The 22,314-nt window shown below is 43.2% G+C and overlaps 2 protein-coding genes across 2 annotated transcripts; both read right to left on the bottom strand.

Annotated features, from left to right (window-relative positions):
* Positions 1-367: 367 nt before the first annotated feature.
* Positions 368-9,716, bottom strand: LOC130490315 (vomeronasal type-2 receptor 26-like). The gene is made up of 7 exons (XM_056864144.1): positions 9,448-9,716; positions 6,018-6,195; positions 4,603-5,463; positions 3,764-3,991; positions 3,051-3,056; positions 1,703-1,823; positions 368-1,266 (listed from the first exon to the last, which is right to left on the bottom strand). Exons 1-7 carry the CDS (start codon positions 9,714-9,716, stop codon positions 368-370), a joined length of 2,562 nt encoding a protein of 853 aa, XP_056720122.1.
* Positions 9,717-10,914: 1,198 nt separating this feature from the next.
* LOC130490314 (vomeronasal type-2 receptor 26-like) lies at positions 10,915-21,468 on the bottom strand. The gene is made up of 6 exons (XM_056864143.1): positions 21,275-21,468; positions 17,548-17,725; positions 15,285-16,145; positions 14,504-14,731; positions 12,260-12,386; positions 10,915-11,813 (listed from the first exon to the last, which is right to left on the bottom strand). The coding sequence occupies exons 1-6, from the start codon at positions 21,466-21,468 to the stop codon at positions 10,915-10,917; spliced, it is 2,487 nt and encodes an 828-aa protein (XP_056720121.1).
* Positions 21,469-22,314: the final 846 nt, after the last annotated feature.

The raw sequence follows: 22,314 nt of genomic DNA, 5'->3' as shown, positions 1-22,314 counted from the left end.
ACAGTAAGAAGTCATGACTTCAGAAAAGAGATGTATTCATTCCCCAGTTTGGAAATGTTGAGTTTAAAGCAAAGAACTTTGCCATCAGCTTGGGATTTGTCAAATGCCATTTTCTGTAAAGGTTGCAATTAATAATTATGTAAGGGATACAATTTACATATCCAGAGACAATCAACTGGGAAAGTGGAAAATACTAAATAGGAAAAGTATAAAATAGGAGAATAATAACCATAAAACAAACTAACAACATTTGATGGATCAGCCAAATACAGACTTTGGGGAAAGAGTTTCAGAGGGAAGAATTCAGCCTGCACAAACCATGTCCACTACCCCATGACCCATTCTTAACCTAAGTTAGCCATTAGACTTATTCCTTTTTCATTAGATATCCTCTTTTATTCATCTCAGATCTTAGTAAAATGATGTAGCATTTTGGGGAAAAGATGCAGCCCAGTAAGCCAGCACTGGAGGCTAAGATAGAGAAGATCTCCACGGCCACCATGGATTTGCCCTTGGTGCTCAAGTAAGTGGGAACGAAGGACACCCAAACACTGCAAAAGACCAACATGCTGAAGGTGATGAACTTGGCTTCGTTGAAACTGTCGGGTAATTTCCTGGCAAAGAAAGCCACGGTGAAGCTGATGGTGGCCAGGAAGCCCAGGAAGCTCAGGACACAGTAAAACATGGTGACTGACCCTTCATTACACTCAATAAGAATTTTATCAGTCATTGAGTTCATGTCCAAAGCTGGGAAGGGGGGAGATGTTGCCAACCACACAGTACAGATAGCAGCTTGTAAAAGGGAACACACAAAGACAATGAAATTGGACAGCTTTTTCCCTACAAATCTCCTCATTCTGGATCCTGGCTTCGTGGCCATGAAAGCCAGAACCACAATCACAGTTTTGGCTAATACACAAGAAATAGCCACTGAGAAGATGATGCCAAAAGCTGTTTGTCGAAGGAGACAGGTCACCTTCTGAGGTTCACCAATGAACAGCAAAGCAGAAAGGAAGGAGAGCAAGAGGGAGATGAGGAGAGCGTAGGTGAGGTCCCGGTTGTTAGCTTTAACTAATGGGGTGTCCTGGTGCTTGATGAAGATCCCGAGCACCAAAGCTGTGATGAAAGAGGAGGAAAGAGCAACAGTGGCCAAGCTGATCCCCAAAGGTTCTCCATAAGACAAGAAGCTTATATCTTTCGAAAGGCATACATTCTGTTCTTTGTTTGGGTATTGACCTTCAGGACACTGAGAACATTCATTCATATCTGAAAAAGAAAGGATCTTTTTGAATGCCGATGACAAGTCCTATGCACAATATCTCACAATATGACAGATCTGTGAATGGGAACACTTAAGCTGAATTCTGAAAGACAAGATTAAACTTTGCATTTCATATATGCTCAGTGAGGGCCCAGAAGCTTACCTGATCTTCACTGTGATGAACATGGAACTTTTCTTCCACTCAAGACATCATGGACTAGATCTCTACCCGTAACTTGTTTGCATATGCTGTTTCCCCCTCTTTTTAGTCAATGATCATACTTTTTTTCAAAACTAGTTGCAGACCTACATCTATCATACTTTTGTTTCCCTGTTAGGGATGATTTCCCCACCACTGAACTGTGAACAAATGCATTTAACAATAGGGAGATGATTGTCCATACAATGTTATGTGCACATGCTGATGCTTAAGACTCTTACCCTTCTCATTTGAAAACTTCCCTTCTGGACATGGAAGGCAATCATAGCAGCAAAAGGGCTTCCCTTCCTTTCGCCTCCTACTATAGCCAGGATTACAGTTGTCATTGCAAACAGAAAGAGGCTGTACCTGTCCCAAATGGAAGAGAATATGGTTTTCATTCTCTGAATAGTTATTTCAGAATTCAAACATCCTTGATTTGAATGACGGAAAAACAGATTGGCCATGGTGTGGCTTGACATCGTTACTTCTAGAGAGGCCTTAATATACAATTGATAGTTGAAACTAATAGGGTAAAGTTGCCATACTTCCCTAGGGTTGTTTTGGTTCGAATATGCATCATTTTACACATAGCCACACTGATTTTCATTTCCCAGGTTGTTGCCCACTCACCCAATTTACAAAGATATTCCTGTAGCTCTTGAATCTCCCCTGGACACCTTTTTTAAAAACTGGGATGACATCGCTTTACTCTGCTCTGGTTAGACCTCACCTAGAGTATTGTATTCAGTTTTGGGCACCACAGTTTCAGAAAGATGTAATCAAGCTGGAACATATCCAGAGGAGGGCAACAAAGATGGTGAGGGGGTCTGGAGACCAAGTCCTATGAGGAAAGGTTGAAGGAGCTGGGTATGTTTAGCTTAAAGTGGAGAAGGCTGAGAGGGGATATGATAACCATCTTCAAGTACTTGAAGGGCTGTCACATAGAGGAGGGTGCTGAGTTGTTTTCTGTTGCCCTAGAAGGTTGGACCAGAACCAACAGGTTGAAATTAAATCAAAAGAGTTTCCATCTAGACATTAGGAAGAATTTTCTTAGAGTGGTTCCTCAGTGGAACAGGCTTCCTTGGAAGGTGGTAAGTGCTCCTTCCCTGGAGGTTTTAAAGCAGAGGCTAAATGACCATCTGTCAGCAATGCTGATTCTATGTCCTGAGGCAGTTCATGAGAGGGAGGGCATCTTTGCCATCTTCTGGGCATGGAGTAGGGGTCACTGGGGGTGTGTGGGGGAGGTAGTTGTGAAATTCCTGCATTGTGCAGGGGGTTGGACTAGATGACCCTGGTGGTCCCTTCCAACTCTATGATCGACTGTTTCCCAGCCATCTGGCAAATGGAAGCAAATGCAGGTGGCACAAGAGTGCAGCGATAGGGTCCCTACAGCCACTCCAGTCAACACTCTGGCCCCAGCATTCTGTACCAACTGTAGCTTTCGGACATTCTTCAAGGGTAGCCCCACGTAGAGTGCATTGCAGTAATCTAAGTGAGATGTTACTTGGGCATACACCACAGTGGCTAGATCTTTTCTGCTCAGGAAGGGCTGCTGCTGGCTCACCAGCTGAAGCTGGTGAAAGGCACCCACTGCTGTCTGGGGGGGGGCTCAGGTCCAGGAGCACCCTCCAAGCTATGAAACTGCTCTTTTGTGGGGAGTGGAACCACATCTTGAACAGGAGAGAACCCATTTCCCAGGTCAGAACTTCCCACCACTAGTAGAACCTCTGTTCTGTCAAGGTGCAGTTCCAGCTTATTAGCCTTTCTCCATTCCATCACTGTCTCCAGGCATCTGATCATGGTATTCTGAGCCTCTCTGGGATCTGCTGTGAGACAGAGCTGAGGGTCATGTGCCTTTGGGTGGCAATTCAGCCCAGCTCTCCAGGTTACCTCTCCCAGCAGTTTTACATAGATGTTGAAAAGCATGGGGGACAAGATGAACCTTGGGGAACCCCATTGGCCAAAGGTCAAGGGAAAGAGCAGCAGTCCCTCAGCACCACACTCTGAAATCCATCCTCAAGGTAGGATGGAAACTACAGCAGAACAAGCCCTCCTAGTCCATGTCTCGACAGGTGATCCAGAAAGAGATCGTGATTGCTGGTATCAAAAGCCAACAGCAAACCACCTCTCCTTCTCACTTGCCTCTGAGGTCTCCTGCTGGGGTCTCCATAAATCGATGGCAACTTGGAGGGACATCTAATCAACAGAACATTGAATTATTTCCATGTGAGAACCTTCAGCTACAATGTCAACACTGGAAGAAATGATTTGACATATCCCAAAGCATAAATGCGTCCTACCTGGTTGAACATAGAGGGCCATACAATCATATTCTCATGAAGGATGAGCATTTTATCTGAGGGACCGCTGGGGTCAGTCTTTCCAACTTTGACTTTAAGAAAGGACTGGTTTGGGAATGTGACCCAGTTGACAATGTCAAATCCGGATTCTAATTCCCCATTTTGGTCAAAGGAAATCCTTTCCCCAGCACTGTTGTTGAACGAGATTCTTCTCAAAAAGTGGTGGAGCTAAATTGGAGAGAGAGAAGCAACACCAGTTCAGAACGATGATTGTAAGCCCTTGCTTTCTGAACAGAAATCTGCAGCTTCCTCCTCAAGACCAGTATCAGCATGACCTTAGGTGGACTCGCTGCGAGGGTTCAATGTGTCTAGCAGGGCCCACTGCCATCAACATCTCCTCTGCCACCCAACTTGGGCATCCTTCCTCCACCCACATGTTCTACATCGTATGCTGCTGTCTCACATCCCTGTGTGAAGGGTGTATGGAAAGCCATCATGTACCATTAGGGCATCACAGTAGTAACCACTTTCAACACAGGGCTGATTGTCTCATCATTGTGGAGCAGCCAAATATATTGAGGTTGTTCAGGCTTCGGCTGGTCACTTAGGTACTGATTGGGAAATGTCTACAATGAAAATTAGTTCCCTCCATTTCTGCAGAGTGGCCAGGAGGAGGGCAGATTTTGTCTACTGAAGACTGCTTTTCCCAGAGGAACACAGTGTACGTTAAACAAGTTTTGGTTATCATTATAGCCACTGGAGCAGAATTGGGAAAGTTTCAGTGGGAAACAATGGCTAGATCACACACAATGAATAAATCAGTTTGCTTATAGTCCTACCTGCCATAACTGTTGTTCTCCAAGATCCAGTCTTCTACCAACTGCTATTGCTCTGTGTTTGACTCCGGAGGACTGCATGTTCTGCAAAGCATGTGCTACCGCATAGACACTGTTATAAATGCTGTAGCTATAGGCAGTGGTGATTGTTTCAAAAACAGATCCAGGAAGAGCCTCCAGCTTCTCCTCTCCAGTGCACACTTCTCCATCCTTCTCGTCTACTGTGGAGTTGGAGAACGAACACAGAAATACCTGTTGCCAGAAGGCCCTGATGAAGCCATCTTCTTTTTCAGAGCTCAGATTTTTCTCCTGAAGAAATTTCTGGAATCCTGAGAGCTCCACTGAGTGAATTGCCAATGATATGGCCCCGTGGATAACACGGATGTCCCAGTTTCTTTGCAAGGGTAGTGAGGTGAAGTCCATCTGCGCTGTGAAAACCCACATTTTACCTGTTGGCTTAACTGGTATTTCCTCAATTTCTGGGAGTTGAAGGAACACTCTTAAAACAATCATGGTCTGAATTTCCCCATGTAGGACCAAAAGTTTGGCTGTACTTTCCATGACAATTTTGTATGTTTCAACCCCCTCTGCCATCATAGTAGCAATTCCGCTGGAAAATGTCAATGCTGGGAATCTTTTTATGAAGTCAATGCAAATACCATTTTGGGCAAACATGGGAGTCATATGCTGTACAAACCGATCTCCATTTTCATCATCTAGAGGAATCACCCCAATCCATGTCCATCCGAAATACAGCAGTAAATGGAGAATCCCCCTATTGTGATGGGCCTCATTTGGAAACAGGCGGTGCAAGAAAACCGATTGGATTGTGTTGTCAGTTATTGGAGAAGATCCATACAAGACCTAGAGAAATTAATTTTAAAAAGAGTTCTGGTAAAGAGAGGTTTCCCGGCAAAAAGTTGTGTGCATGTGTGTCTTGTACTCCATATTGCTGAATGTATGAATTCACCTATTTCAACTGACATCACAATTAAGACAGAAGCAGAAATAGAGGCTCAAGGATCTCATATCATTTGCAGTCCATAGTATCCGTAACACTCTCTTCCAACATTTCAAAGGAATCTACTTTCTTCCTATCAGCTTTCTCCATTGTCCAGCTATCACACCCATACATAGTACTAGGGAATACGATGGCATGAATTAACTTGATCTTGGTGGCCAGTGACACATCCTTGCACTTCAGAATGTTTTCTAGCACCTTTATGGCTGCCCTTCCCAGTCTCAATCTCCTCCTTATTTCTTGGCTGCAGTCTCCCTTTTGGTTGACGATAGAGCCAAGGAATAGAATAAATTGACCAAAATCTGATCAGACGTGTTTTGGCCTTTTACACACACCTTCTGTGTGCATACCATTTTTTTTAAAGGAAAAAAGAGTTTTCTCCCTGGCCATGTTTTACCTGTGGGATCTTGTAGGTGTACAGGATGTTTGCTGAAGGAAGACAGATTTCAGAGTTTGGTCCTGTGATGACTGCGACTGGATTGTTCCACGTGTCACACTTATAATTGGGGATGAATCTGCCCCGTGTGGAAAGAAGTTCCATTGAGGCAAGATAGGTCCAACTTGATGTGAAATGGCTGTTGTAGATCTCAAAGCCCAGAGTGATGTTGGGTAAGATTTGGGGGTTTCCATTGATCTCCTTTACAGCAAAGTCCAAGGCCAAGATGTGCTGGTAGTTCTGAGTCAGGAACCTGTGAAGAAGAAGAAGAAGAAGAAGAAGAAGAAGAAGAAGAAGAAGAAGAAGAGGAGGAGGAGGAGGAGGAGGAGGAGGAGGAGGAAGAGGACGCAGCAGCAGCAGCATAGCTTTTAATACCCTGGTTTTCTCTACCTTAAGAAGGAGAAGAAGAAGAGTTGGTTTTTATATGCTGGCTTTCTCTACCAATTAAGGAAAAATCAAACTGGCTTTCAATCACCTTACCTTGACCTCTCCACAAAAGATACCCTGTGAGGTAAGTGGGACTGAGAGCATGTGACTAGCCCAAGGTCACCCAGCTGGCTTCATGTGTAGGAGTGGGGAAACAAATCCAGTTCACCAGATTAGCGTCTGCTGCTCATGTGGAGGAGTGGGAAATCAAACCTGGTTCTCCAGATCAGAGTCCACCACTCCAAACCACTGCTTTTAACCACTACACCATGCTGGCTATGAACTTTCTTGCTTCACTGCGGTCCATCTATATCTTGACTTTTCAATACATATTTCCTATTCCCCCACAGTACAATATATTAAATGTTGCAAGCCTTGAAAACTTTTGAAAACAGTTAAATTAGAAGAAGAAGAAGAAGAGTTGGTTTCTATATGCTGACTTTCTCTACTACTAAAAGGAGACTCAAACCGGCTTACAATCACCTTCCCTTCCCCTCCCCACAACAGACACCCTGTGAGGTAGGTGGGACTGAAAGAGCTCTAACAGAGCTGTAACTTGCCCAAGGTCACCCAGCTGGCTTCGTGTGGAGGAGTGGGGAAACCAACCTCGTTCACCAGATTAGCCTCCGCCGCTCATGTGGAGGAGTTGGGAATCAAACCCGGTTCTCCAGATTAGAGTCCACCGCTCCAAACCACCTCTCTTAACCACTACACCAGTACAGAACAGCTAGAACAGTGAAAAGTGCATGTTTTCAGAAGTACCCAAGACCCTAAATGCAAACTCTTAGTTAGGCCTACTATGACAAAACATCTTCAACAGTGATTCAAAATTTATATCTACAACAGAATCATTGCAATGCTGACACCTGCATTTTAAAATTCTTGAACCAGCAGCGTATTGTTGCACAGCTTTCGAATATGTTAAGTATCATGCATAGAGATACATGAACAGCCTAAACCAAATTGCCCCACACAATGCTACCTTTGCTTTGCTTTGCTACATTTCACCCACCCTTCTTCTGAGCAAGTCAGAGTAGCATACATTGTTTTTCCTTCCTCCAACAACCCTGTGAGGTGCTGTTGGCTTAGAGAGTTTGACTGGCCCAAAGCCACCCCATCAACTCTTGTGGCAAAGTGGGTATTTGGACCTGGATTTCATGGATTCCAGTCCGAGTCTTTAACCACTATGCTAAGCTGGCTATCAGAAAAATAACTGAAGATTTTGTGAAAGCACACAACAATCCTCTATAAACAAAGAATATTTACAGAATCAAATTTTAGATATGTGACATGAAACACAGTACCATGAGTCACCTTCACCAGTAAAAAATAATAATAGAGGAAACAAGATAGATAGATAGATAGTTTATTTGCGGCCCTTGACCAGATAAAACAAGATACATGGACTAAGATGGTCTTACCGACAAAGGTTTGCAGTCTGAGTCTTAAGTCACTTAAAAAAATAATAACTAATAAAATAAATAACATCCGAGTTACATCTACCATTTGAACTAAGAGACTACTCTGTGGCAATGAATTATCATTTCAGCCGTACAAAATTTTGCTACCTGAGAGGTGATTGAGGGATTATCTCCTTGTAGGAGCTTTTCTAACTTTTTCTCTGTCGGGTCCCATTCTCAGCATGAGGGGCTCAATAAACTTAGAATGGGGTATAGTGTAATAGTTACAGTTCAGAAGAACATGTTCAGTGGTTTCTAAATCCCCGGATTCGCAGGGGCATAGTATCTCTGCCCTGGGTATCTTCTTGAATTTCACCTCTAACATAGCAGAGGGTAAGGCTGCACACCTAGCCAAGGTAAAAGCCCTCCTATATTTGTTTATCTCTAAGTAACGGAGATAGGCTGCCAGTGCAAGGATAAATTTGGAGTGGGGGGAGCCATAAATAGGGGCACTCTTGCTAGATCTACTTGTCGCTCAATATCTTTAACTCTTTGGTTTATAGTTGACTTAGCTTGATCCCACCCTAACTGAAGTAGTGCTAGGGGGCTAAAACCCAGATTATTCAGTTTGTCTTCAATGGCTATTATCCACTTTGACCTAAAGGTATCACAAAGAATCAGTGGAAGAAGACCCTTGGGGTTGAAATTAATTTTCAGCCAGAGATAAAGCGAGGACAAGACAAAACAAAAATAGAGGAAACAATATTTGCTCAATATATAAAAGAACTATTGGAAGTAGAGGGGCAAAAATACATGTATCTCAAGACTTGCTTCCTGGACAGGAAGAGTACATAAGCTATCAGAAGGTGCAGAAGCTAAATTTATTGCAGTGGAAGAAGTTCTCTGGGAAAGAAGAAGAAGGGAGGGACAAAACTATTTAATTACATTAAACAAATATTTAATTATGCATGGTAAAATTAACATTTTTGATTCATACTAGACCAATTTTGAACCTGGGACCTTCTGCATGCCAAGCAGATCCTGTTCCACTGAGCCACGGCCCCTCCCCTGGAGGGGAGCTAGGAAGTCCTTTGACAATATTTGACATAGAAGAAGAGGATTGGGAAATTAGATCCTCTGCAGTCTGATTGCCTGCATATACTGGATTCCCTTCTTACAGAAGACACAGCTATTGGAGGGGCAGGAGCATAATCATGATTCTGGGTGCTTGGTGTAGTGGTTAAGAGTGGTGGACTCTAATCTGGAGAATCAAGTTTGATTCCCCCCTCCTCCACATGAGCAGAGGACTCTAATGTGGTGAACGAGGTTTCTTTCCCCATTCCTATACATGAAGCCTGCTGGGTTATCTTGGGCTAGTCACATTTATCTCTGAACTCTCTCAGCCTTACCTATCTCACAAGGTGTCTGATGTGGGATCAGAGACTCCTTAACGCTAGAGAAAAGTGGGGCATAGAAACCAACTCTTCTTCTTTCTGAAAGGAGAGAGAGAGTAAAACACCGTGGCAGTCATTCTCCTCCCCACTGAATCGTACATACTAGCTTACACATAGTCATCAAACAGTTCCTCAAAGATGCCATGCTTTTTGAAAGTGATCGGCTTGATAAACATGTAGATCTGGGATATAATGCCAGCAATGACGAGGTCTCCAGTTTGGTAGTACTTGTGTTGAATAGGAAGGGGGTCTCTGATAGGGCATTTGACAATGAGAACCTTGCACACAGTCACAGACAATGGCATCAGTACCAACATCAGAAATCCCATGATCTTTAGTGCAAATGTCCCTCCTGGAATCGAATGCAGCTGGGAGGGCATTGCTAGTCTGGTGTTTCCAAGCAGTCTGACTTGAAGGATCACTCACTTGGCTCTCTTGTGGTTCGGGTAGCGTACTCTAAATTCTCAGGGCAGTCCTCTCTTCCCTAAGTCCCTGCTCTGGATGACTCAGGAAATATTAGTAGCATCTTTCTGTTGTGGATGACACTTGGGCTAGCAGCTAGGAGTCTCGCTAGGGAGGAAGCAGATGTATAAGTGATCATTGTCACTTTGGCATGATAATCAGCTGCCCAGAGATGCAAGTTCTCTGCGATGTTGAAGAAAGAAAACCTATCATCTCTAATTCCTTATTAATATCTACATGAGGTTTTTTTTTTTAATGGATTATCCTCAGCATTGCCATTTTTAAGTAGTTATATCATGGTTATGTGCAGATTACAGGGTAAGAGCTCCCTGCTCCCAAGGGATTTGCAAAGGACACATTTGGAATAGAGAATAATCATTATTGTCATAGATTTCATATGCAACAAATAGTGAGTGGGGTAGAATACAGGGCTGGGGCCATATCAGGAGGCACGTCCCCGAAGGAGTCCCAATTAACAGTTAAGGAAACAATTCCACAGCAGGACTTTCAAAGAACTGTTTGTTCAAACAGATCTTAGGCAGCACATCTTTCCAGAAGGAGCTGGAAACAGATAGACTTTTCATGCACTGGAGAAATAATCATTCCTATTTCAAAATGGAGGTCCCCAATCCAGGCCAATCTTGGGCAGAATAGGGCAACACTAACAGATAACATTATACCTGCTTTGATTAATATACTACAGTGTTTTCATGATAATCTTGGGTTCTTTGTTTTTTTTTATTAAAAAGTAGAGATTGCAGAATTCTGTTCAGAAGAGATATATTCATTCCCCAGTTTGGAAATGTTGAGTTTAAAGAAAAGAACTTTGCAATCAGTTTGGGATTTGTCAAATTCCGTTTTATGTAAAGGATACAATAAATAATTATACAAATGATACAATTTACATATCTAGAGACAATTAACTGGGAAAGTGGAGAATACTAAACATGAATGGTATAAAATAGGAGAAAAATAAGCATAAAACAATTAACAACATTTGATGGAGCAGCCAAATACAGACTTTGTGGAAAGAGTTTCAGAGGGAAGACTTCAGCCTGCACAAAACATAAGTCCACTGCACCGAGTACTATTCTGAATTGCAGTTAGTCATTAAACTTAATTCTTTTTCATTACATGCCCTCTACTGTTCAGGTCAGATCTTAGTAAAATGATGTAGCATTTTGGGGAAAAGATGCAGCCCAGTAAGCCAGCACTAGAGGCCAAGATGGAGAAGATCTCCACGGCCACCATGGATTTGCCCTTGGTGCTCAAGTAGGTGGGAACGAATGAGACCCACACACTGCAAAAGACCAACATGCTGAAGGTGATGAACTTGGCTTCGTTGAAACTGTCGGGTAACTTCCTGGCGAAGAAAGCCACAGTGAAGCAGATAGTGGCCAGGAAGCCCAGAACGCTCAGGACACAATAAAACATGGTGACTGACCCTTCGTTACACTCAATAAGAATTTTATCAGTCATTGAGTTCATGTCAAAAGCTGGGAAGGGGGGAGATGTTACCAACCACACAATACAGATAGCAGCTTGTAAAAGGGAACACACAAGGACAATAGAACTAGACAGCTTTCTCCCTACCCATCTCCTCATTCTTGATCCTGGCTTCGTGGCCATGAAAGCCAGAACCACAAGAACAGTTTTGGCTAATACACAAGAAACAGCCACTGAGAAGATGATGCCAAAAGCCGTTTGTCGAAGGAGACAGGTCCACTTCTCAGGCTGGCCAATGAACAGCAAAACAGAAAGGAAGGAGAGCAGGAGGGAGATGAGGAGAACATAGGTGAGGTCCCGGTTGTTGGCTTTGACTAAGGGGGTGTCCCGGTGCTTGATGAAGATCCCGAGCACCAAAGCAGTGATGAAAGAGGAGGAAAGAGCAACAGTGGCCAAGCTGAACCCCAAAGGTTCTCCATAAGACAAGAAGCTTATATCTTTTGAAAGGCATACATTCTGGTCATTGTTTGGGTATTGACCTTCAGGACACTGAAAACATTCATCCACATCTGAAAAAGAAAGGATCTTTTTGAATGCTCACAAGTCCTATGCAGAATATCTCACAATATGACAGATTTGTGAACGGGAACAGTTAAGCTGAATTCTGAAAGACAAGATTAAACTTTGCATTTCATATATGCTCAATGAGGGCCCAGAAGCTTACCAGATCTTCACTCTGAGGAGCATGGAACGTTTCGTCCACTCAAGACATCACAGACTAGATCTCTACCTGCAACTTGTTTGGATCTGCTGTTTCCCCCTCTTTTCAGTCAATTAAGGTACTTTTTTGAAAACTATGTACAGACCTACATATATCATACTTTTTTCCCTTGGGGGATGATCCCTATCACTGAACTGTGAACAAATGCATTTAACGATAGGGAGATGTTGTCCATACAATATTATGTGCACATGCTTAACTGCAACTGATATATCGGATGCTTAAGACTCTTACCCTTCTCATTTGAAAACTTCCCTTCTGGACATGGAAGGCAATCATAGCAGCAAAAGGGCTTCCCTTCCTTTCGCCTCCTACTATAGCCAGGATTACAGTTGTCATTGCAAACAGAAAGAGGCTGTGCCTGTGACAAATGGAAGAGAAGATGGTCTTCATTCTCTGAATAGTTATTTCAGAATTCAAACGTCCTTGATGTGAACCACAGAAAAACAGATTTGGCATGGTGTGGCCTGACATCGTTATTCTGGAGAGCTTTTGATGTACAATTGAAGGTTGAAACTAATCGGGTAAAGTTGCCATACTTCCCTGGGAGCGTTCTAGTAATTCCTAGCATGGATTTCCCTTTTTCACCGCTGCCACATGCAGGGTCAGCATTTTCCAGCATGGTGTAGTGGTTCAGAGTGGTGGTTTGGAGCAGTGGAATCGGATCTGGAGAACCAGGTTAGATTCCCCACTCCTCCACATGAGCGTCGGAGGCTAATCGGATGAACTGGATTTGTTTCCCCACTCCTTCACACGAAACCAGCTGGGTGACCTTCTTAAGGTAGAGAAAACCAGGGTATTAAAAGCTATGTTGCTGCTGCTGCTGCATCCTCCTCCTCCTCCTCCTCCTCCTCCTCCTCCTCCTCCTCTTCTTCTTCTTCTTCTTCTTCTTCTTCTTCTTCTCCTCCTCCTCCTCCTCCTCCTCCTCCTCCTCCTCCTCTAAGAGAATACCAAGGTAACTTTCAATACCATTCTCTGCCAATTTTGAGCCTTTCAGCAAATGTTTTTTTAAAAAGATTGTTTCCATTCTAATATGCATCACTTTAAACATAGCCACACTGATTTTCATTTGCCATGTTGCTGCCCACTCACCCATAGCTCCTGAATCTCCCCTGGACACCTTTTTTAAAAACTGGGGTGACATCTACTATTTCCCAGTCATCCGGCAAATGGAAGCAAGTGCAGGTGGCACGAGAGTGCAGTGATAGGGTCCTTACAACTACCCCAGTCAACACTCTGGCCGCAGCATTCTGTACGAACTGTAGATTTCAGCCATTCTTCAAGGGTAGCCCCACGTAGAGTGCATTGCAGTAATCTAAGCAAGATGTTACTTGGGCATGCACTACAGTGGCTAGATCTTTTGTGGTCAGGAAGGGTTGCTGCTGGCTCACCAGCTGAAGCTGGTGAAAGGCACCCCAGCCGCTGCTATTGGGGGGGGGGGCTCAGGTCCAGGAGCACGCAGCTGAGCTGGAATGCAGGAGTATACCTGGCAGCAATTCAGTCCACACCAGTACTGCTATGTACAATTTATTTACAGTATTTACATAGTCCAGAATGCAGTTTTCTCCAAAAAACTGCTCCACCATACATCAATAATTCCACCACCACACATCTGCACGTATTTCATGGACTTATATATATTTACAGCCATACAGTTGACCAATCACATACATTTGCTGTGTCACTGTGAGTCATACTGGAAATTCCCTTTTCCGGCCGTTCAAGCCGGTCCGGGCTGGCTCAGTCACATGACACTAGCTGTCAACTAGATCAGTCTAATCTACTGTTCAAACTGCTGACTAGTTACACATATTTACATATTGTCACCCTCCAAGCTATGAAACTACTCTTTTGGGGGGAGTGAAAACCCATCTTAAACAGGAGAGAACCCATTTCCCAGGTTAGAACTTCCCACTATTAGTAGAACCTCTGTTCTATCAGGATTCAGTTCCAGCTTGTTAGCCTTTATCCATTCCAACCCTGCCTCCAGGCATCTGATCATGGTTTTCTGAGCCTCTCAGGGATCTGCTGTGCGATAGAGCTGAGGATCATGTGCCTTTGGGTGGCAGCTCAGCCCAACTCTCCAGATCACCTCTCCCAGCAGCTTTACATAGATGTTGAAAAGCATGGGGGACAAGACGAACCTTGGGGAACCCCATCAGCCAAAGGTCAAGGGAAAGAGCAGCAGTCCCTCAGCACCAAACTCTGAAATCTATCCTCAAGGTAGGGCCAAAACCACAGCAGAACAAGGCCTCCCAGTCCAAGTCTCGACAGGTGATCCAGAAAGAGATCATGATTGCTGGTATCAAAAGCCAACAGCAAACCACCTTTCCATCTCACTTGCCTCGGAGGTCTCCTGCTGAGGTCTCCATAAGTCAGTGGCAACTTGGAGGGACATCTAATCAACAGAACCTTGAGCTACAATGTCAACATTGGAGCAAATGATTTGACATATCCCAAAGCATAAATGCATCCTACCTGGTTGAACATAGAGGGCCATACAATCATATTCTCATGAAGGATGAGCATTTTATCTGAGGGACTGGCGGGGTCTGTCTTTCCGACTTTGACTCTAAGAAAAGACTGGTTTGGGAACGTGACCCAGTTGACAATGTCAAATCCGGATTCTAATTCCCCATTTTGGTCAAAAGAAATCCTTTCCCCAGCACTGTTGTTGAACGAGACTCTTCTCAAAAAGTGGTGGAGCTAAATTGGAGGGAGGGAGGGAGGGAGGGAGAGAGAGAGAGAGAGAGAGAGAGAGAGAGAGAGAGAGAGAGAGAGAGACCAGTTCAGAACGATGGATCATAAGCCCTTGCTTTCTGAACAGAAGTCTACAGCTTCCTCCTCAAGGCCAGAATCAGCATCCCCTTAGGTGGACTCTCTGAGAGGGCCGAATGTGTCTAGCAGGGCCCACTGCCATCGACACCTCCTGTGTCACCCAGCTTGGGGATCCTTCCTCCACCAACACGTTCTACATCCTATGCTGTTGTCTCACATCCCTGTATGAAGGGTGTATAGAAAGCCTTTATGTACCATTACAGTAGTAACCACTTTTACTACATGGCTGTCTGTCTCTTCATTGTGAGGTGGCCAAGTATATTGAGGTTGTTCAGGCTTTGGCTGGTCACTTAGGTACTGATTGGGAATTGCCTACAATGAAAATTAGTTCCCTGCAAGGCAGATTTTTCCACTGCAGACTGCTTTTCCAGAGGACCACAGTGAGCACACAATGAATAAATCAGTGCACTTATAATCCTACCTGCCATAACTGTTGTTCTCCAAGATCCAGTCTTCTACCAACTGCTATTGCTCTGTGTTTGACTCCGGAAGACTGCATGTTCTGGAAAGCATGTGCCACAGCATAGACACTGTTATAAATGCTGTAGCTATAGGCAGTGGTGATTGTTTCAAAAACAGATCCAGGAAGAGCCTCCAGCTTCTCCTCTCCAGTGCACACTTCTCCATCCTTCTTGTCTACTGTGGAGCTGGAAAACGAACACAGAAATGCCTGTTGCCAAAAGTCCCTGATGAAGCCATCTTCTTTTTCAGAGCTCAGATTTTTCTCCTGAAGAAATTTCTGGAATCCTGAGAGCTCCACTGAGTGAATTGCCAAGGATATGGCCCCATGGATAAGACGGATGTCCCAGTTTCTTTGAAAGGGTAGGGAGGTGAAGTCCATCTGAGCTGTCAAAATCCAGAGTTTACCTGTTGCCTTAACTGGTATATCCTCAAGTTCTGGGAGTTGGAGGAGCACTCTTAAAGCAATCATGGTCTGAATTTCCCCATGTAAGACCAAAACTCTGGCACTACTTCCCATGACAATTTTGTATGTTTCAACCCCCTTTGTCATCATAGTAGCAATTCCGCTGGAAAATGTCATTTCTGGGGATCTTTTTATGAAGTCAATGCAAATACCATTTTGGGCAAACATGGGAGCCATATGCTGTACAAACCGATCTCCATTTTCATCATCTAGAGGAATCACCCCAATCCATGTCCATCCGAAATACAGCAGTAAATGGAGAATCCCCCTATTGTGATGGGCCTCACTTGGAAACAGGCGGTGCAAGAAAACTGATTGGATTGTGTTGTCAGTTATTGGCGAAGACCCATACAAGACCTAGAGAAATTAATTTTAAAAAGAGTTCTGGTAAAGAGAGGTTTCCTGGCTAAAGGTTATATGTGTGCGTGTTGTACTCAATATTGTTGAATGTGTGTATTCACCTATTTCAACTGACATCACAATTATGACAGAAGGAGAAGTAGAAACTTAAGATTCTCATATCATTGGCTTCACCAATGAAAAGGGAATAACCATGATATTTCTCATTTCACAAGTACAAAGGGATGTTATACATTCTCTGCCTTATACTGAATTTTACACTGACACGGCACAATAGATGTGCCAGTATTTTTTCTGAGACGTTCATTTTTTTTCTGTGTATGTGGCAAATCAAAGGGATGGAGCTTAACACTATCTAATATAACAACCAATAAATCTATTTTATTATGTATTATGCACAGTTGTATTTAAAAACACAGGGCTTAAATACAAGATTCATAAAAAGCACAAACATAGTTACAAATATTACCAACACGTAAGAGTTGGTTTTTGTACATAAATTGACCAAACTCTGACCTGACGTGTTTTGGCCAATACCACATTTCAAAGGAATCTACTTTCTTCCTATCAGCTTTCTTTAATGTCCAGCTTTCACACCCGTACATAGTAATAGGGAATATGATGGCATGAATTGACTTGATCTTGGTGGCCAGTGACACATCCTTGCACTTCAGAATCTTTTCTAGCTCCTTCATGGCTGCCCCTCCCAGTCTCAATCTCCTCTTTATTTCTTGGCTGCAGTCTCTCTTTTTTTTTTTTTGTAAATAGTTTTTTTATTTTTTATTTGAATACGGGATACAAAAAGGAAAGAAGGGAGGGGAAAAGGGAAATCCGTCTGATGTAGACAAGCTGAAATAGTATTGTTCCTTCTGAATTCTCTATGTTTCCTGGTTATTGCTCTTTTGAGTAGTCTACACTCACGGTTAAACCAAGAATTTCGTTTGTATAAAGCATGCAAGCTTGAGGTGATTTCTTTAGTAAATAAAGGTTTAAATAAATCAATTAATCTGAAAAAGATGTAGACAAGCATATTTTTGGTATAATAAATTCAAAAGCATTTTAAATTTTCAAACTATAATTATCAAACATTTTCATTGATCTAATATGTTTACATTTATCTAATTGTAGTTTCTTATAATATATTTTTCTATTAATTCACTAACATATAGGTATAAAATGATTGCCATTTCTCGTTAAACTGTTCTATTGACTCATTGTAGGTAGGATTCCTCATAAAAGTCATTCTGGCCATGTTTGCATAGTTCCCTTTTGGTTGATGATAGAGACAAGGAATAGAATAAATTGACCAAAATCTGATCAGATGTGTTTTGGCCTTTTACACACACCTTCTGTGTGCATACCATTTTTTTAAAGACTTTTCTCCCTGGCCATGTTTTACCTGTGGGATCTTGTAGGTGTACAGGATGTTTGCTGAAGGAAGACAGATTTCAGAGTTTGGTCCTGTGATGACTGCGACTGGATTGTTCCACGTGTCACACTTATAGTTGGGGATGAATCTGCCCCGTGTGGAGAGAAGTTCCATTGAGGCAAGATAGGTCCAACTTGACGTGAAATGGCTGTTGTAGATATCAAAGCCCAGGGTGATGTTGGGTAAGATTTGGTTTTTTTTGTTGATCTCCTTTATAGCAAAGTCCAAGGCCTGGATGTGCTGGTAGTTCTGAGTCAGGAACCTAAGAAGAAGAAGAAGAAGAGTTAGTTTTTATATGCCGACTTTCTCTACCACTTAAGGGAGTCTCAAACAGGATTACAATCACCTTTCCTTCCCCTCCCTACAACGACACCCTGAGAGGTAGGTGGGGCTGAGAGAGCTGTGACTAGCCCAAGGTCACCCAGCTGGCTTTGTGTGTAGGAGTGGGGAAACAAATCCAGTTCACCAGATTAGCCTCCACCGCTCATGTGGAGAAGTGGAGAATCCTTTCCTTTCCTTTTATCCCTTAGAAGCTCCTTGATCAATTGATCTTGAGCAGCATATATCTAGTGTTGGAGGGATATAAGGACTGAAACAAATCTTGCCACTAACAATGTAGCCTTGGGGTCCCTGTCGCTTAGTAAAAAAGGCATTATGTCAGTCACAGAGGCATTGGATTTGTATATTAAAAGGGGGGGAATATAGTGTGATCGAAGTTCCTCGTAAAAGCGGCATTCCAAAACGGCATGGGCTAATGTGTCAATAGAGCCAGAAGAGCAAGGGCAGATCCTTTCTGAGTATGGTATATTCAGAATTCTGCCCTGCATTACCATGGAAGGATTAGCATTCATTCTAGCCAAGCAAAAAGCTCTACAGAGACGAGGAGTTGTCAGATAATATGTATAGGCAGGCAGACCACGTGGAGGGGGTATTCCGAAGAACTGGGATGAACAGACGCGACGAGCACGAAAAGTAGTGCTGTTATAATCGAGCTCTTTAATGCGCTTTTTAATTTTGGCAAAAGCTTCAGTTTTCCCAAGATCTGATAACATATCCTGCGAGAAGCCCAGCAACGCCAGTTTCTCATCTAAGATTTTTTGCCATGAGGGTTTGAAAGGGTCATGCTTCAGAGAAGCTAGGAACCCCTCCGTGCTAAAGCACAGTTTAAGGTGGAGTTTAAAGGCGGCCAACCACGCCCTAGCTTCAAGTGACATTTGGCCAAACTCGGAACGAAGAGTAACGCCAGCAACACATCGAGGGGCATTTAGGAGTTTTCGTAAGAACTGAAGCAGTGGACGATCTATAGATTCATTGATGGCTGTAATCCAGATGACAACACCAAAGAGGATAATTGGGGTAATTTTCAGGTTAAAAACCTGAATAGCCCCTGGAATATATTTGCCACCTTTGGTGTGAAAAAAATTGACAATAGCACCAACCCCAGGTTTAATTTTGTTGGACACTGCTTTTTGATGGGCATTCCAATTTAGGTTATGGGAAAACAGAATGCCAAGGTAAACAAACTCCTTGACTTGGTCAACCTCAAAGCCATCTAATACCCAGCGAAAAAGAGGCATTTTTCTCCTCTTAGTGAAGATCATGATCTTAGATTTATGATGGTTTATTTTAAGACCTTCCCTAGAGCAGTACTCAGAAAAAGTTTGCAAAGATCTTTTCAAACCAATTCTTGTGCGGGACAGGAGAACTGCATCGTCAGCATAGAGTAGAATCGGGGTGGGATGACTTGCAAGCTTTGGGGGGTGGCAAACCTCTGAGAAATTGGTTGCCATATCATTCAGGTATAGATTAAACAAGAGAGGAGCAAGGAGGCAACCTTGTCTAACTCCCTTGGCCAGTTCAAAAGGCTCGGTTAGTTCTCCTTGGTTGCCACAGCGAACCTGAGCTGTGAGGTCAGTATGAAATTGCTGGATAAGCCATAGTAACCTCCTATCCATAGTAGAATGTGATAGTTTCAACCATAGCCTCTCCCTCGGGATGGTATCAAAAGCTCCCTTAAGATCCATAAAACCCGCATAAAGGGTGCCATTTCGGGGGGAGGAATATTTCTCGGCTAGATGGGAGAGCCCTAAACAGTGGTCCATGACAGACCAACCCCTTCTGAAGCCAATCTGTTCCCAGCCAAGGATATCATTACTCTCAACCCAGTCCAACAGCCTCTTTAATAAGTAGGAGGAATACAATTTGCCTAAGCAAGACAAAAGGCTGATTGGACGATAACAGCTTGGGTCAGAGCGCTGACCTTTTTTAAAGATTGGGACGATAATGGTATGTCTCCAAGATTTTGGAATAGCTCCTGATGCATTAATTTGTGTGAATACAGGAGCAAGAATGTTGGCCCACCATTCGCTGTTGACTTTAAAAAGTTCGTAGGGAATTAGATCAGGACCTGGGGCTTTGCCTGAGCGTAGGCGATCAATGAGCGGTTTAATGTCCTTAGGAGACACATCTGGCCAGGAATTCAGCAAAATAGAAGGTGCTACAGGTATAAGACCCTGGTTTTCCACAGAGTAGGAGAAGAGGCTCTTGAAGTAAGCTACCCAGACCGAAGACGGAAGTGGGGAAATCAAACCCAGTTCTCCACCGCTCCACTCCAAAACTACCGCTCTTAGCCACTACACTGTGCTAGAACAGTGAAGTACCCAAGACCTTAAATGCAAACTCTTAGGTAGACCTACTATGACAAAACATCTTCAACAGGGATTCAAAATTTATATCTACATCAGAATCATTGCAATGCCGATACCTGCATTTTAAAATTCTTGAACCAGCAGCATATTGCTGCACTGCTTTGGAATCTGTTCCAAAGAACAGATCATGCATAGAGTAACACGAACAGCCTAAAGCAAATCGCCCCACACAATGCTGCCTTTATTTTGCTTTGCTTTGCTTCATTTTCCCCGCCCTTTTTCTGAGCAAGTCAGAGTAGCATACGTTGGTTTTCCTTCCTCCAACTACCCTGTGAGGTGCTGTTGGCTGAGAGAGTCTGACTGGCCCAAGGCACCCAGCCAACTCTTGTGGCAAAGTGGGTATTTGGACCTGGATTTCATAGTCTTTAACCGCTACGCTAAGCTGGCTATCAGAAAAAATAATTCAAGATGTTGTGAAAGCACAAGACAATCCCCTACAAACGAAGAATACTTACAGAATCATTTTTAAATATGTAACATGAAACACAGTACCACGAGTCACCTTCACCAGTAAATCTTTTGACGATATTTAACACTGATGACAAGAAGAGGATTGGGAAATTAGATCCTTTGCAGGCTGATTGCCTGCATATACTGGATTCTCTTCTTACAGAAGACACACAGCTACTGGGGGAAATGAGTATAATCATGATTTAAGCAGCTTGGTGTAGTGGTTAAGAGCGGTGGACTCTAATCTGGAGAACCAAGTTGGATTCCCCATTCCTCCACATGAGCAGGGGACTCTAAACCAGGTTTCTTTTCCCATTCCTATACATGAAGCCTGCTGGGTGATCTTGGGCTAGTCGCATTTATCTCAACTCTCTCAGCCTCACCTATCTCACAAGGTGTCTGATGTGGGATCAGAGACTCCTTAACGTTAGAGAAAAGTGGGGCATAGAAACCAACTCTTCTTCTTTCTGAAAGGAGAGAGAGAGTAAAACACCATGGCAGTCATTCTCCTCCCCAATGAATCATACACAGTAGCTTACACATAGTCATCAAAGAGTTCCTCAAAGAGGCCATGTTTTTTAAACGTGATCGGATTGATAAACATGTAGATCTGGGATAAAATGCCAGCAATGACGAGGTCTCCGGTTTGGTAGTACTTGTGTTGAATACGAAGGGGATCTCTAATAGGGCATTTGACAATGAGACCCTTGCACACAGTCACAGACAATGGCATCAGTACCAACACCAGAAATATCATAATCTTGAGTGAAAATGTCCCTCCTGGAATCGAATGCAGCTGGGAGGGCATTGCCAGTTAAGTGTTCCCAAGCAGTCTGACTTGAAGGATCCCTCACTCGGCTCTCTTGTGGTTTGGGTAGCGTACTCTAAATTCTCAGGGATCAGCCTGTGGCAGTCCTCTCTTCCCTAAGTCCCTGCTCTGGATGACTCAAGAAATATTAGTAGCATCTTTCTGTTGTGGATAACACTTCAGCAAGTGGCTAGTAGTCTCAGTAGGGAGGAAGCAGATGTATAAGTGATCATAGTTAACTCGATAATTACAGGCATGATCTCTGTGATGTTGAAGAAAGAAAAATTGTCATTCCTCATTCCTTATTAATATCTACATGAGGATTTGTTTTATGGATTATCCTCAGCTTTGCCATTTTTACTTAATTATATCATGTTTATGTGCAGATTGCAGGGTAAGAGCTCCCTGCCCCAAGAGATTGGCAAAGGACACAACTGAAATAAAGAGTAATCACTATTGTCATAGATTTAATATGCAACAAATAAAGTGTGGGGTAGAATTCAGGGTTGAGGCCCTACCAGGAGGCACCTCCTCAAAGGTGTCCCAATTAACAGTTAAGGAAACAATTCCACAACTGGTCTTTCAAAGAACTGTTGTTTGTTCAAACTGATATTGGGCAGCACATCTTTCCAAAAGGAGCTGGAAACAGAAAGACTTTTCATGCACTGGAGAAATAATCATTCCTATTTCAAAATGGAGGTCCCCAATCTAGGCTAATCTTGGGCAGAATAGGGCAACACTAACAGATAACATTATACCTGCTTTGATAAA

The sequence above is a fragment of the Euleptes europaea genome, chromosome 18 (assembly GCF_029931775.1).
Source record: "Euleptes europaea isolate rEulEur1 chromosome 18, rEulEur1.hap1, whole genome shotgun sequence".
Classification (NCBI taxonomy): Eukaryota; Metazoa; Chordata; class Lepidosauria; order Squamata; family Sphaerodactylidae; genus Euleptes; species Euleptes europaea.
Note: the sequence above shows the minus strand (reverse complement) of the source record. Positions and strands in the feature narration are given on the sequence as shown.

Excerpts from the sequence above, each read along its gene's own strand:
- LOC130490315 (XM_056864144.1), bottom strand. The coding sequence starts at position 9,716 with ATGCCCTCCCAGCTGCATTCGATTCCAGGAGGGACATTTGCACTAAAG. Across the intron at positions 5,464-6,017 it reads ACACCTACAAGATCCCACAG|GTCTTGTATGGATCTTCTCC; the intron begins GTAAAACATGGC and ends TAATTTCTCTAG. Across the intron at positions 1,267-1,702 it reads GAAGTTTTCAAATGAGAAGG|ATATGAATGAATGTTCTCAG; the intron begins GTAAGAGTCTTA and ends TTTCTTTTTCAG.
- LOC130490314 (XM_056864143.1), bottom strand. The coding sequence starts at position 21,468 with ATGCCATTGTCTGTGACTGTGTGCAAGGGTCTCATTGTCAAATGCCCT. Across the intron at positions 17,726-21,274 it reads GAACTCTTTGATGACTATGT|CCATTTCACGTCAAGTTGGA; the intron begins GTAAGCTACTGT and ends TATCTACAACAG. Across the intron at positions 12,387-14,503 it reads GGCCCTCTATGTTCAACCAG|GCACAGCCTCTTTCTGTTTG; the intron begins GTAGGATGCATT and ends CATTTGTCACAG.